Raw genomic sequence first — 16,505 nt, 5'->3', positions numbered from 1 at the left:
TTTGGGTAGTATACACATTTTCACTATATTGATTCTTCCAATCCATGAACATGGTATATTTCTCCATTTATTAGTGTCCTCTTTGATTTCTTTCACCAGTGTTTTTTAGTTTTCAATATATAGGTCTTTAGTTTCTTTAGGTAGATATATTCCTAAGTATTTTATTCTTTTCGTTGCAATGGTGAATGGAATTGTTTCCTTAATTTCTCTTTCTGTTTTCTCATTATTAGTGTATAGGAATGCAAGGGATTTCTGTGTGTTGATTTTATATCCTGCAACTTTACTATAATCATTGATTAGTTCTAGTAATTTTCTGGTGGAGTCTTTAGGGTTTTCTATGTAGAGGATCATGTCATCTGCAAATAGTGAGAGTTTTACTTCTTCTTTTCCAATTTGGATTCCTTTTATTTCTTTTTCTGCTCTGAATGGAGAACAGTGTGGAGATTCCTTAAAAAACTGGAAATAGAACTGCCTTATGATCCAGCAATCCCACTGCTGGGCATACACACTGAGGAAACCAGAAGGGAAAGAGACACGTGTACCCCAATGTTCATCGCAGCACTGTTTATAATAGCCAAGACGTGGAAGCAACCTAGATGTCCATCAGCAGATGAATGGATAAGAAAGCTGTGGTACATATACACAATGGAGTATTACTCAGCCATTAAAAAGAATACATTTGAATCAGTTCTAATGAGGTGGATGAAACTGGAGCCTATTATACAGAGTGAAGTAAGCCAGAAGGAAAAACACCAATACAGTATACTAACGCATATATATGGAATTTAGAAAGATGGTAACGATAACCCTGTATACGAGACAGCAAAAGAGACACTGATGTATAGAACAGGCTTATGGACTCTGTGGGAGAGGGAGAGGGTGGGAAGATTTGGGAGAATGGCATTGAAACATGGGAAATGTCATGTATGAAACGAGATGCCAGTCCAGGTTCAATGCACGATGCTGGATGCTTGGGGCTGGTGCACTGGGACGACCCAGAGGGATGGTATGGGGAGGGAGGAGGGAGGAGGGTTCAGGATGGGGAACACATGAGAAATAAAGGAATAAAAAATTAAAAAAAAAAAAGAAATATTTTAGGTGAAGTAATTAACATCTTTTGGAGAGGTGAAGAAATTTTTAGAATAAGTCATGAAAATGACAAACAAAAGGTTAGTAGATTGTCTCTGGTAGGGAGATACAGGGATTGCTTAGGGAGAAGTTTCAAGAAGGGAAAAACATATGGAAAATACTCTATTTCCTAAGTTTGATGATGAGTTCACAGGTGTTGATTTTATTACTACACTTCACAATTTAATCTATGGTACATATATTTTTGGTTTAAAATACTATATAACAAAAGTAAATACATCTACAAATTCAACAAAACAACTGAGAATAGATGACAGAACAATTAATGAAAGGTCAAGGTGGAAAGAACAATACTTCAGTCAGAGTTTTTATAAACCAATCTTTTATAAGTGATTACCACTGGGAGATTAACAGATGGAGAGGATTTTTACTTTTTAGTCTTGAAAATCACATCCCTCCATTACCTACACAGTAGCCACATGATTTTATTATATGTGGGTGATTTCCTGTCACCTCCTTTTCTAAATTATATCCTTAACTTTCTAAATAGTCAAAATAAAATCAAAACTCCAGTTCTCTTACAAATACCTAAGGATCCGTCTCCAGCTTTCTTCATTTCCCATTCACACACCACTTGAGCCAATGACATTCTTCCTACTCCCAAAGTTTCAAGTTCTTACCCACCTAAATGGCTTTATATTTGATGCACTCTCACCTGAAATTCTCTTTCCCTGAACACCCTTCCTGTCATTTCTCCCAACAGTCTTGGCCTAGCACTTAATCCAAGTAACCACCTGGACTTTATGCATCATATGGCTATATTTGGTTCTGCAGCAACTTTTATAATCTGATATTTTCTGTTGGTTTATTTGATTGTTAATAAATTTTCTGCCTTTTACAGTTAGTATGAAAGCCCCAGATCTTGGATGAAGTTGTCTTTTAACCATTTTATCACCAGAGCTTATAATATTGCTTGGCATTTTATAACATAAATCCAATGTTTCTTAACAACAAAAAATAATGATTGTTATTTTAGAAGTTCTCTGATGTGGAAAAAGACACCTATACTCTCAAAATATTACCTCAATATCAGTGAATGTTTTAGATGTTGCGCATGGAATTTCACAGTTAATGTAAAATGTTTACTATTTCTACCTAAACAGACTATATTTAAGTAATAGTACTCTGTGTAGTGTCAGACTGTCAAAGTTAAACAGAATTGATATTATATTAAGCACAAGAAAACAATGTGAGGTTTTTCTTCCCAATATTATAATTGTGATGTTATAACTACAAAAGTACAAAAAAAAAAAAAAGACATGGCTTTAAAATATATACCTGAAATTATAGTCTGCAATAATGCCACTAGTAAGTGATATCTATTCCAACTTTTTGAGCATACACAATTTGTCATGTTTGTACACATTAGCTTAATCTTCCTAATGATGTAAGAAATCAGAAACCACTTTACTTATGAAAAAATTGAGGGCTAATGAGATTTAATGACTTGTTTTGTGTCACAGCTGGTAGGAATATGGCAAGGCTAGAATTAAAACAAGGTCTACACACTCACAAAGTTTATGATTATTCTTTTAAACTGCAGTATTTTATCTTGTGGGTTAGAAGTAATGCTAAACATTGCACAACTCTGTTCTAATATAATGCATGAAGCTCCGAAATACTATGATTTCACTGAAGACATTTGTCAATAAAATGGCTGTGGGATAATGGTTGATGAGCTCAGTTATATGAAAGGAATGCAGAAACAGATCAAGTTAAATGACATACAGAATCTCAGAAATTTCAATTTAAAATTGTTGAAAAGACTGTTACAAAAAAGAGAGGTAAGAATTTATCAGGTTGAAAATGAAGGACTGGATCACAAGAAGGTCATACAGAAAGTATCCAGGTGTGCCTGCACTCTTACATGAAACTCAGATTCGGAATGAAAATTTACTAGTCCTGACTCAGAAATCTTAGTCCATCTAATTTGGTACATTTGCTTCCATAATTTACAACTTTTCAACCTTACTAAGCCATAGAAATAATAAAATAAATTCAAATTTTAAATAACTGCCTATTCTTATATGTGGGAATAAGTTCCATGATTATTATGATAATTTGTGGTTGTTAAATGTCAAGATAACTTGTCAAAATAAAAATAAACATTCTAAAACTAACATATAACTGATAGGTTTGACAGTTACATGTTTGTTTTAAAATGTTTAGTTGGAACTATTAGATTGATAGTAGATATGTGGTTTTATTTATAAAATAAAACATAACTCCTTTAGTGTGATGAAAACATTTCTGAGAATATTGTTTATTATCTTTGGTTTATAAGAGTTTTTCAAGTGCTAGTTCAGTGTGTACAACTGTCCAGCCTGACAATGAATGTGTTTTAGAGAATAAGATATATTAACTTGGCAAGTGATATTATAATTAAAGGTTACAAGGATATTTAATTTTCTAAGCATATGAATGGAATTGTCTAGGGAAACTGAACCTATTATATTTATAAGCCAATTGGAATTAGTCAAAGAACAAATGATCTTTTTTATTATATATGTGTGTATATATATACTTACCAAATTAAAATAAATTAATTTAGAAGGTTGCGTTAATAGAGTTAAAATATGCTCTTGATTTATAAATTTATTTTGGAATTTCAATTCAAGTCTTCTTCAGAAAATTTCAGTTAACAACACTACAAAATGATTGTTTTTCCCACTGAATCACATATTCTTATAAATATTAGTTTGGTAATTGGAACTCAAACTCACTCATGCATGACCCACATATGTCTTTTATTTGGTGCATTTTAGCATCCTAGAGTTGCTGAAATTTCTACATAGTAATCTTTGGACTGACATTGTGTAGAAAATAGAAGACAAGTTACTTAAAAGTTCAGAATTTCCTTTGAGAGGGGTGATGCAGTCATTATTACTATATCTAGTACTGATGTTGAAGCTGAAACTCCAATACTTTGGCCACCAGATGCAAAGAGCTGACTCATTTGAAAAGACCCTGATGCTGGGAAAGATTGAGGCAGGAGAAGAAAGGGACGACAGAGGATGAGATGGTTGATGGCATCACCAACTCAATGGACATGAGTTTGGGTAAACTCCAAGAGTTGGTGATGGACAGAGAGGCCTGACATGCTGCAGTTCATGGGGTCACAAAGAATCAGACAAGACTGAGAGACTAAAATGAACTGAACTGAACTGAAGTTCTGGACTCATGGAAGCAAGCACTTTGACCAGTTAAATCAATGATGCTACTTTGGTATTCTGAATTGCCCTTTGACCTACTAGCATACAACATGAAATGAGTTATAACTTTCTATTAAACCTATTTAATAAGTAAATATTTTCAGTATATAATAAAGAATTATTAGACTAATTAAAAGAAGTAATTAAGAACATTTATGTAAAGTATTACTTTCTTAGAATTTTAGGTTATATGTCAAATTCCTTTCCTCACCTTCATTTTTCATTCAACTAAGAACAATCTGAAATCATGAATTACTATTCAAACTTAGACTCTAAACTTCAAATTTTTTTGCAGTTTGGTTTCTTAAATTTCTGTCATAACCATTTTCAGTTGAGACACACTAACACAAAACAACAAAATTGTGTTTTGTTAAATGCTGGGGATAGAAAATAAATCTCATCAAGAAAGGACAGCAACTCATAATTGAATACAGATAAGAGCTATTTCATTTTAATTAACAAATATTGTTTACCTGTGAGCCTGTGGAGTAGCGCCCAGGAGTCCGAGAACCAGATGTTTTCCCTGAGCCGATGGAGCTCTCTGTACTTCTGCCACTACAGCAATGTGTTCGCAGGCATTTCCCATACTCTTTTCGTACCTAGTCAAAAACATTAACTTCTATTAGCAAAGACTTCATTTCAGCTAGAAATATAAAATGTACGTGAGTTTTATTTTCAGATAATTAAAACATTTTGCCCTACAGATATAAATAAGAAAGTCTGTTCAGAATATATTTTATGTTTTTTTTTTAAATTTTATTTTATTTTTAAACTTTACATAATTGTATTAGTTTTGCCAAATATCAAAATGAATCCATCACAGGTATACATGTGCTCCCCATCCTGAACCCTCCTCCCTCCCCATACCATCCCTCTGGGTCGTCCCAGTGCACTAGCCCCAAGCATCCAGTATTGTGCATTGAACCCAATATAAAATAATATCCATACTGTGAAGATTGAAATTTGTATAACTGGACTTTTTAAAACACATAAACACACATATGCCCAATCACACCATAATGATATAATCTCTTAGTTGAAAAAACAAAAACTTAAAAGACTTTTCTACACTATGTTTAGCTTCATAGATCTGATACAAAGTATCCCTATTGGTGCAACTATCATTTAGGCAGAGGTCTAGCCAGGAAGTTAGAGAGAAGAGGAAATGGAAACAGGTGAGAGAGAAAGAAGAGACAAAATATTTAAAGACAGAGCAGAAAAAAAGAATGTGTTGGGCTAAGCATTTTAAAATAATTTATATTTCTTTGAAATGTATTTCTCTTAAAAGAGGTAAATTGTCAATTTGAGAATATAACATTCAAAATATTTAAAATTTATCCCTCAAAATGGTGGTGGTTTAGTCACTAAGTCATCTCCAACTCTTACAACTGCATGGACTATAGCCTGCCAGTCTCCTCTGTCAATGGTATTTTTCAGGCAAGAATACTGGAATGGGTTGCCATTTCCTTCTCCAGGGAATCTTCCCAATCCCGGAATTGAACCTGGGTCTCCTGCATTGCAGAGTCTTTACCAACTGAACTATGAGGGAAGACCTTCATCAAAATAGTTCTATTAAATAATTACAGAGAAATATGATTGTTTTCCTATATAGGACTGCAATTAACTAATTAATCCTTGTTGTAGTATAAAAATCACAATATAAAAGGAGATACACATTTTTTAGCTGATACTTTCAAACAAGAAAATATATCAACAATTCTGGGGGAAATCAATTTAATCAAACAAGACTTACAAAAATAAACAGAAATTGTTCTAAATCATATCTCCACTAGTGACATCAAGAAAAATAAATGCCAATTACTTGTTCCTCAATTAAAATACATTATAGGATAACTTACTGGCTTTATATTCACAAAGTTTACATTCATTATGAAATAATATTGTATATATATTATCTTTAGCATTTCATTGATTTCACATGAGTTCATAGTTTCCAGAATTTGTGACAATGTAATATTATTTAAAACAAACTTATAAAAACATGCTTTCCTGAGAAATTTTACTTAGAATCAAGAGAAAAATAAGGAGTGTGTATGATATAGTAAAGTTAGTATTTGAAATTAAACATTATCTCAATATATTACAGTTCATTCCATCTATAATATGGCAAAATCAGATACTGACTAGATTCAGATTTGTTTGAAGAACTCACATTCACTAAATTATGTGATAGGAACAATGATACAAAGTCATGTGAATTGAAGCATGGAGAAGGAGTGCCTGATAGAAGTAGAGAGGGACCAAGAAAGGCTTCCCAGAGAAGACTGCTGAAATAATCTTCACATGTATATCAATGGCTGATACATGTTGAGGTTTGAAAGAAATCAACAAAATTCTGTAAAGCAATTATCCTTCAATTAAAAAATAAATTAATTAAAATCTATATATATATATGTTGGAATTTGTTGGTTTAGTGAATTAAGTTGAAAGATAGGATAGATAAGAGAAAAAAGGTGCTCAGTGTGAGCAGAACAAAGAGGCATGATGTGCTAATCTTTAAAGCCTTTCATTGGTTATGCCAAAATTACATATTTTAATATATTTAAATTATATTGTTTCCAACCAAGTTTTTATGCCATTTATCATTAATTAGAAATCATCATTTTTATTCATTATTTACAAGCCAATTCATATTTTGTTTTTTAAAATAAGTCTGTGACAACTTCTGTGTGTGTGTTTGTTGAAGATATGCGTGAGGGTGAGATAGGAGGGTGAGATGAAGAAGCTTCTCCATCTTAAACATTCTTTGCTAGGAACTATGCTAGGCTCCTAGCAAAGTGAGGAGATACCCCTTGTCCAAGATAAGGAGCAATGGCTGCGGTTTGCTGGAGCAGCCACGAAGACATACCCCACGCCCAAGGTAAGAGAAACCCAAGTAAGACGGTAGGTGTTGCAAGAGGGCATCAGAGGGCAAACACACTGAAACCATACTCACAGAAAACTACTCATTCTAATCACACTAGGACCACAGCCTTGTCTAACTCAATGAAACTATGCCATGCCCATAAGGCCACCCAAGACGGGCGGGTCATGGTGGAGAGGTCTGACAGAATGTGGTCCACTGGAGAAGGGAATGGCCAACCACTTCAGTATTCTTGCCTTGAGAACCCCATGAACAGTATGAAAAGGCAAAATGATAGGATACTGAAAGAGAAACTCCCCAGGTCAGTAGGTGCCCAATATGCTACTGGAGATCAGTGGAGAAATAACTCCAGAAAGAATGAAGGGATGGAGACAAAGTAAACACAATACCCAGCTTTGGATGTGACTGGTGATAGAAGCAAGGTCCGATGCTGTAAAGAGCAATATTGCATAGGAACCTGGAATGTCAGGTCCATGAATCAAGGCAAATTGGAAGTGGTCAAACAAGAGATGGCAAGAGTGAATGTCGACATTCTAGGCATCAGCGAACTAAAATGGATTGGAATGGGTGAATTTAACTCAGATGACCATTATATCTACTACTGCGGGCAAGAAGAAATGGAGTGGCCATCATGGTCAACAAAAGAGTCTGAAATGCAGTACTTGGATGCAATCTCAAAAACGACAGAATGATCTCTGTTCGTTTACAAGGCAAACCATTCAATATCACAGTAATCCAAGTCTATGCCCCAACCAGTAACGCTGAAGAAGCTGAAGTTGAACAGTTCTATGAAGACCTACAAGACCTTTTAGAACTAACACCCAAAAAAGATATCCTTTTCATTATAAGGGACAGGAATGCAAAAGTAGGAAGTCAAGAAACACCTGGAGTAACAGGCAAATTTGGCCTTGGAATATGGAATGAAGCACGGCAAAGACTGATAGAGTTTTGCCAAGAAAATGCACTGGTCATAACAAACACTCTTCCAACAACACAAGAGAAGACCCTATACATGGACATCACCAGATGGTCAATGCCGAAATCAGATTGATTATATTCTTTGCAGCCAAAGATAGAGAAGCTCTATACAGTCAGCAAAAACAAGACCAGGAGCTGACTGTGGCTCAGACCATGAACTCCTTATTGCCAAATTCAGACTTAAATTGAAGAAAGTAGGGAAAACCACTAGACCATTCAGGTATGACCTAAATCAAATCGCTTATGATTACACAGTGGAAGTGAGAAATAGATTTAAGGGCCTAGATCTGATAGATAGAGTGCCTGATGAACTATGGAATGAAGTTTGTGACATTGTACAGGAGACAGGGATCAAGACCATTCCCATAGAAAATAAATGCAAAAAAGCAAAATGGCTGTCTGGGGAGGCCTTACAAATAGCTGTGAAAAGAAGAGAAGCGAAAAGCAAAGGAGAAAAGGAAAGATATAAACATCTGAATGCAGAGTTCCAAAGAATAGCAAGAAGAGACAAGAAAGCCTTCGTCAGTGATCAATGCAAAGAAACAGAGGAAAACAGCAGAATGGGAAAGACTAAAGATCTCTTCAAGAAAATCAGAGATACCAAAGGAACATTTCATGCAAAGATGAGCTCGATAAAGGACAGAAATGGAATGGACCTAACAGAAGCAGAAGATATTAAGAAGAGATGGCAAGAACACACAGAAGAACTGTACAAAAAAGATCTTCACGACCCAGATAATCACGATGGTGTGATCACTGACCTAGAGCCAGATCATGGAATGTGAAGTCAAGTGGGCCTTAGAAAACATCACTACGAACAAAGCTAGTGAAGGTGATGGAATTCCAGTTGAGCTGTTCCAAATCCTGAAAGATGATGCTGTGAAAATGCTGCACTCAATATGCCAGCAAATTTGGAAAACTCAGCAGTGGCCACAGGACTGGAAAAGGTCAGTTTTCCTTCCAATCCCAAAGAAAGGCAATGCCAAAGAATGCTCAAACTACCGCACAATTGCACTCATCTCACACGCTAGTAAAGTAATGCTCAAAATTCTCCAAGCCAGGCTTCAGCAATATGTGAACCGTGAACTTCCTGATGTTCAAGCTGGTTTTAGAAAAGACAGAGGAACCAGAGATCAAATTGCCAACATCTGCTGGATCATGGAAAAAGCAAGAGAGTTCCAGAAAAGCATCTATTTCTGCTTTATTGACTATGCCAAAGCCTTGGACAGTGTGGATCACAATAAACTGTGGAAAATTCTGAAAGAGATGGGAATACCAGACCACCTGACCTGCCTCTTGAGAAATTTGTACGCAGGTCAGGAAGCAACAGTTAGAACTGGACATAGAACAACAGACTGGTTCCAAATCGGAAAAGGAGTACGTCAAGGCTGTATATTGTCACCCTGTTTATTTAACTTATATGCAGAGTACATCATGAGAAATGCTGGACTGGAAGAAACACAAGCTGGAATCAAGATTGCCGGGAGAAATATCAATAACCTCAGATATGCAGATGACACCACCCTTATGGCAGAAAGTGAAGAGGAACTAAAAAGCCTCTTGATGTAAGTGAAAGAGGAGAGTGAAAAAGTTGGCTTAAAGCTCAACATTCAGAAAACGAAGATCATGGCATCCGGTCCCACCACTTCATGGGAAATAGATGGGGAAACAGTGGAAACAGTGTCAGACTATTTTTCTGGGCTCCAAAATCACTACAGATGGTGACTGCAGCCATGAAATTAAAAGACACTTACTCCTTGGAAGGAAAGTTATGACCAACCTAGATAGCATATTGAAAAGCAGAGACATTACTTTGCCAACAAAGGTCCATCCAGTCAAGGCTATGGTTTTTACTGTGGTCATGTATGGATGTGAGAGTTGTACTGTGAAGAAGGCTGAGCGCCGAAGAATTGATGCTTTTGAACTGTGGTGTTGGAGAAGACTCTTGAGAGTCCCTTGGACTGCAAGGAGATCCAACCAGTCCATTCTAAAGGAGATCAGCCCTGGGATTTCTTTGGAAGGAATGATGCTAAAGCTGAAACTCCAGTACTTTGGCCACCTCTTGCGAAGAGTTGACTCATTGGAAAAGACTCTGATGCTGGGAGGGATTGGGGGCAGGAGGAGAAGGGGACGACAGAGGATGAGATGGCTGGATGGCATCACTGACTCGATGGACGTGAGTCTGGGTGAACTCCGGGAGTTTGTGATGGACAGGGAGGCCTGGTGTGCTGCGATTCATGGGGTAGCAAAGAGTCGGACACGACTGAGTGACTGATCTGATCTGATTTGATCTGATGCTAGGCTCTTCACTCAAAATGAATCTAGGAAGTAATTATTACTGACATTTTACAAATAAGAACACTAAAAAGATTAAGCACTGAAAGTAAACTGAAAGACTGAAAAGGTTAAGTGATATGCATTATGTGAAAATATCCAAATCTCATGGGTGCTCTATGATCAGAAAGCGCTCACTAAGATGCCACATTTCTAATATTGCTATAACCAACATAAGGTATTATATATTATTATCTATTAGATTATCTCATTCTTTGTCTCTGGAGAAAATGAGGACAAATATTTAATTAGAATTTAGGAAAGTTAAAAATCTCCACCCATATGGAGGCATTATCAATTACAGTTTAGTAATTTGTATTCAATTTATTAAATATCTCCTAGAACCTAAATTTTCACCATAACCTATATCCTATTTTGTTTTTCTTAATGAACTCAACAAGTGATGGTTTTCTCCTTAGAAGAGGAAGTGTTTTTTAGTGAAGTGATTTAAACCTAAACAGATATTTTGGGGAGAGAGAGGCTATTAGAGAAAGAAGAAGAAAGGGAACCACTTCCATTTCTGTTACTTTCAAAGGGAACACTATTGTATAAGAAGGAATTCACCATGAAAATATACCAAAAAATGTTAAATATTCTGAACTGATTATATAAATAACCAGTAAATAAAGATATCTTGTGATACCTAGTCCCACATTTAGCTATATTACTTACTGAATCATTACAGACTTAATTTTTCTATGATTAGATCTGAAGTGGTGAGCACGTATGTTAAAAAGAAAAAAGCAAAAATAACATGCACCATCTCCATGAGAGGTATCTCTTCATATTATAATTTTTTGTCAATTTAGTCATTTGCATATTCTAATCCACTATTTCACATGATACAACATCTTATCCCAATCAGATATGGCATGTGATTATTCAACATGAGGTTGTTCTAAAATAAAGATGGAAAAGAAAATACACCTGCCCAAAGAATATTTCTTTTATACTCTCTGATCAGAAATAAAATAATTATGAAACTTTCTGAGATGATTCACATAATTAACAACAAAGAAAACTTGACAACCTTAATGATAAAGTAGAGATGCTGGTGACACAATCATACAATCTACACTCTAGAAAATGACAATTCAAAGTTTGATTTTTTTTGTTGTTAATGAGTTGAATCAATCAACAAATAATCCTATAAAACAAATGATCTAAAAAATGGAATATTTTATATTTCTCTACTCAAATATGAGTAACTACATAAGATGAGCATATTATTGAAATCAGTCAGATGGCTTAAGAAAAACCTCCTACAAGAAATAAGACTGTTAAAATGTCCATAAGAACCAAAGCTATCCATAGGTTCAATGCAGTTTCTATAAAAGTTCCAATATTTCTCACAGATACAGAAAAAGATATCCTTAAATGTATATAGAACCACCAAAGACTCCAAACAGCCAAAGCAATCCTGAGAAGAAAGAACAAAGATGGAGGCATCACATTGCAAACTGCACACCATAGCACAAAACTATAGTAATCCAAACAGTATGGTATTGGAAAAGTAGATCAATAGACAAAGGATCAGATTCTGAAGTGAAAGTCACTCAGTCGTTTCTGACTCTATCTGACCCCATGGACTATACAGTCCATGCATTCTCCAGGCCAGAATACTGGAGTGGGTAGCCTTTCCCTTTTCCAGGGGATCTTCGCAACACAGGGATCAAGCCCAGGTCTCCCACATTGCAGGCAAATTCTTTACCAGCTGAGCTACAATGCAAGCCCAATGGAAGAGATTGTGAGCCCATAAATAAACCCTTGTCTATACCTGCTTATAGTAAAAACATCCTCTTGCAACACACAAGAGATGACTCTACACATGGATATCACCAGATAGTCAATACCAAAATCAAATTGATTATATTATTTGCAGCCAAAGTTAGAGAGGCTCTATACAGTCAGCAAACACAAGACCAGGAGCTGACTGTGGCTCAGATCATGAACTCCTTATTGCCAAATTCAGACTTATATTGAAGAAAGTAGGGAAACCAGACCATTCAGGCTTGACTTAAATTGAGTCCCTTATGATTATACAGTGGAAGTGACAAATAGATTCAAGGGATTAGATCTGACATACAGAGAGCCTGAAGAACTATGGATGGTGGTACATGACATTGAACAGAAGGCAGTTATCAAGACCATCCCCAAGAAAAAGAAATGCAAAAAGGTAAAACCATTGTCTGAGGTGGCTTTACAAATAGCTGAAAAAAAGAGATGAAAGGCAAAGGAGAAAAGGAAACACATACCCATTTGAATCCAGAGTTCCAATGAATAGCAAGGAGAGATAAGAAAGGCTTCCTCAGTGATCAATGCAAAGAAATAGAGGAAAACAATAGAATGGAAAAGACTAGAGATCTCTTCAAGAAAGTCAGAGATGCCAAGGAAATATTTCATGCGAAGATGGCCACAATAAAGGACAGAAATGGTATGCACCTAATAGATGTAGAAGATATTAAGAAGAGTTGGCAAGAACACACAGAACTACACCAAAAAGATCTTCATAACCCAGGTAACCACAATGTTGTGATCACTCACCTAGAGCCAGACATCCTGGAATGTGAAGTCAAGTGGACCTTAGGAAGCATTACTACGAACAAAGCTAGTGGAGGTGATGGAATTACAGTTGACCTATTTCAAATCCTAAAAGATGATGCTGTGAAAGTGTTGCATTCAATATGCCAGCACATTTGGAAAACTCAGCAGTGGCCACAGGACTGGAACAGGTCACTTTTCATTCCAATCCCACAGAAAGGCAATGGTAAAGAACATTCAAACTACGGCACAATTGCACTCATCTCACACACTAGCAAAGTAATGCTCAAAATTCTCCCAGTGAGGCTTCAACAGTACGTAAACCGTGAACTTCCAGATGTTCAAGCTAGATTTAGAAAAGGCAGAGGAACCAGAGATCATATTGCCAACACTGCATCATAGAAAAAGCAAGAGAATATCAGAAAAACATCTAGTTCTGCTTTACTGATTATGGCAAAGCCCTTGACTGTGTAGATCACAATAAACTGTGGAAAATTCTTAAAGAGATGGAGTACCAAACCATCTCTTTGGTACCTGCCTCCTGAGAAATCTGTATGCAGGTCAAGAAGCATCAGTTAGAACCGGATGTGGAACAACAGACTAGTCCAAATCATGAAAGCAGTATGTCAAGTATTGTCACCCTCCTTATTTAACTTATATACAGACATCATGAGAAATGCCAGGCTGGATGAGGCACAAGCTGGAATCAAGATTGCTGGGAGAAATATGAATAACCTCATATATGCAGATGACACTACCCTTACGGCAGAAAGTGAAGAGGAACTAAAGAACCTCTTGGTGAAAGTGAAAAAGAAGAGTGAAAAAGCTGGCTTAAAACTCAACATTCCAAAACAAAGATCATGGCATCCAGTCCCATTACTTCATGACAAATAGATGGGGAAACTATGGAAAACAGTGAGAGACTTTATTTTTTGGAGGACTCCAAAGTCACTGCAGATGGTGACTGCAGCCATGTATTTAAAAGATGCTTGCTCCTTGGAAGAAAAGCTATGACAAACCTAGTATTAAAAAGCAGAGACATTACTTTGCCAACAAAGGTCCATCTAGTCAAAGCTATGATTTTCCAGTTGTCATGTATGGATGTGAGAGTTGGACTATAAATAAAGCTGAGTGCCAAAGAATTAATGGTTTTGAGCTGTGGTGTTGGAGAAGACTCTCGAGAGTCCGTTGGACTGCCAGGAGATCCAACCGGTGAATCCTAAGGGAAATCAGTCCTGAATATTCATTGGAAGGACTGATGCTGAAGCTGAAACTCTTTGGCCACCAAATAGTTTGGCCACCTGATGCGAAGAATTGACTCCTTGGAAAAGACCCTGATTCTGGGAAAGATTTAAGGTCAGAGGAGAATTGGGCAACAGAGGATGAGATGGTTGGATGGCATCATCGACAAGATGGACATGAGTTTGAGCAAGCTTGAGAGCTGGTGATGGACAGGGAAGCCTGAGGTGCTGCAGTCCATGGGTTGCAAAGATTGGACAGGACTGAGCAACTGAACTGGACTGATATGGTTAACTAATATCGATAAGAAAGCTATGAATAAATAATGGGGAAAATATAGTCTCTTAATAAATGGCATTAGGAAAACTGGATAACCAGATGTAAATGAATGAAACTGAACCTCACTATCTTATACCATACACAACATCTAATTTGCGAACTCTTAGTTGCCGTGTGTGAGACCTAGTTACCTGACTCGGGATCAAACAGGGACCCCTGCATTGGGAGTGCTGGGTCTTGGCCACTGGACCACCAGGGAATTCCCAGGCCTACTACTACTACTAAGGCACTTCAGTCATGTCCGACTCTGTGCGACCCCACAGACGGCAGCCCACCAGGCTCCCCCATCCCTGGGATTCTCCAGGCAAGAACACTGGAGTGGGTTGCCATTTCCTTCTCCAATGCATGAAAGTGAAAAGTAAAAGGGAAGTCGCTCAGTCGTGTCCGACTCTTCGCAACCCCATGGACAGCAGCCTACCAGGTTCCTCCATCCATGGGATTTTCCAGGCAAGAGTACTGGAGTGGGGTGCCATTGCTTCATTAAATCAATCAATCAATTTTTTTTACAAATTTAAGACACCTGTGGAGAGGAAAAAAAGATGGCACCCCAGAGCTAGAGCAGGTAGAGGGATACACCAAAGATGGCACCCCTGGTGCCCTCACTGGGGGGCATCCAAAAGCTCTTGGAAGTACATGTTAAGTTAGACACCTGCCCCTTAGGCTGCTTCTGCTTATACATAAGTAAATGAGCCTCTTTTCTCCTGAAGTCTGGTCGCATGAGCAGCTGCAACTGTGCTGGACATGAGGTGGGTTCCAATATAAAAGAAGCTATCTGTGGACTAGTGGAGAGGACTACACCTCACCAAATATGGGAGACCTGGGTTCAATCCCTGGGTTGGGAAGATCCTCTGGAGGAAGAAATGGCAACCTACTCTTTAGTATTCTTGCCTGGAGGAATTCCATGAACAGGGATCGCAAAGACTTGGACACGACTCTGCGACTAACACACACACATAGAAAGAACAAGCAACAAAAGAAAAAGTAATAAGTTGTACTATATCAAACTAAAAAGCTGCTGCACAGCAAAAGAAACAACAGAGTTGAATGGCTATCTACAGAATGGAAGAAAATATTTGCCAATCATACATCTGATAAGTAGTTAACACCAATAATATGCAAAGCACTCATACAACTCAAAAGTAGCCCCACCTACTCAAAAGTAGCCCCCCCAGTCCAACTAAAAATGGACTAAAGAAGTGAATAGACATTTTTTCTAAGAAGACATGCAAATGGCTAGCTTGAAAAGATGCTCAACATAACTAATTAGAAAAATGAAAATCAAAATCACAATTAGATATCACTTCACATATGTTAGAATGGCTATCATGAAGAAAACAAGAGATAAGAATTGGTGCTTCTCTGCTATCTCAGGGGTAAATAATCTGCCGCAATGCAGGAGACACAGGAGACATATGTTCCATCCCTGGGTCAGGAAGATCCTCTGGAGAAGGAAATGGCAACCCACTCCAGTATTTTTGCTTGGGAAATTTCATGGATAGAGGAGCTTGGTGGGCTATAGCCCATAGGGTTGCAAAGAGTTGGACATGACTTAGAGACTAAATCACAATAAGAATTGGTGAGAATATGGAAGAAAGAGAGGTATTATGCCCTGTTGGTGGGAATATAAATAAATACAACTGTTATGGAAAGCAATATGAAAGTGCCTTACAAAATTGAAAATAGAACTACCATATGATTCAGCAATCCCACTTCTGGGCTTATATCCCAAGAACACAAAAATCAGGATCTTAAAGAGATATCTGCATGCCCATATTCACTGAAGCACTATTCACAACAGCCAACATATGGAAGTAACCAAACTGTCCATC

General features: G+C 37.0%; 1 protein-coding gene across 23 annotated transcripts in view; it reads right to left on the bottom strand.

Moving 5' to 3' along the window:
- Positions 1 to 16,505, bottom strand: part of ADGRL3 (adhesion G protein-coupled receptor L3) — a 945,175-nt gene that overhangs the window by 43,327 nt on the left and 885,343 nt on the right. For all 23 annotated transcript variants that reach the window (XM_027544604.1, XM_027544589.1, XM_027544593.1 and 20 more), the window contains one exon: positions 4,835 to 4,960. In XM_027544604.1, the coding sequence (XP_027400405.1) occupies positions 4,835 to 4,960 (126 nt within the window). The remainder of the gene's footprint in view (positions 1 to 4,834; positions 4,961 to 16,505) is intronic.

Source organism: Bos indicus x Bos taurus, chromosome 6 (assembly GCF_003369695.1).
Source record: "Bos indicus x Bos taurus breed Angus x Brahman F1 hybrid chromosome 6, Bos_hybrid_MaternalHap_v2.0, whole genome shotgun sequence".
In the NCBI taxonomy this organism is placed as follows: domain Eukaryota; kingdom Metazoa; phylum Chordata; class Mammalia; order Artiodactyla; family Bovidae; genus Bos; species Bos indicus x Bos taurus.
This window is presented reverse-complemented; position numbering and strand designations above follow the sequence as displayed.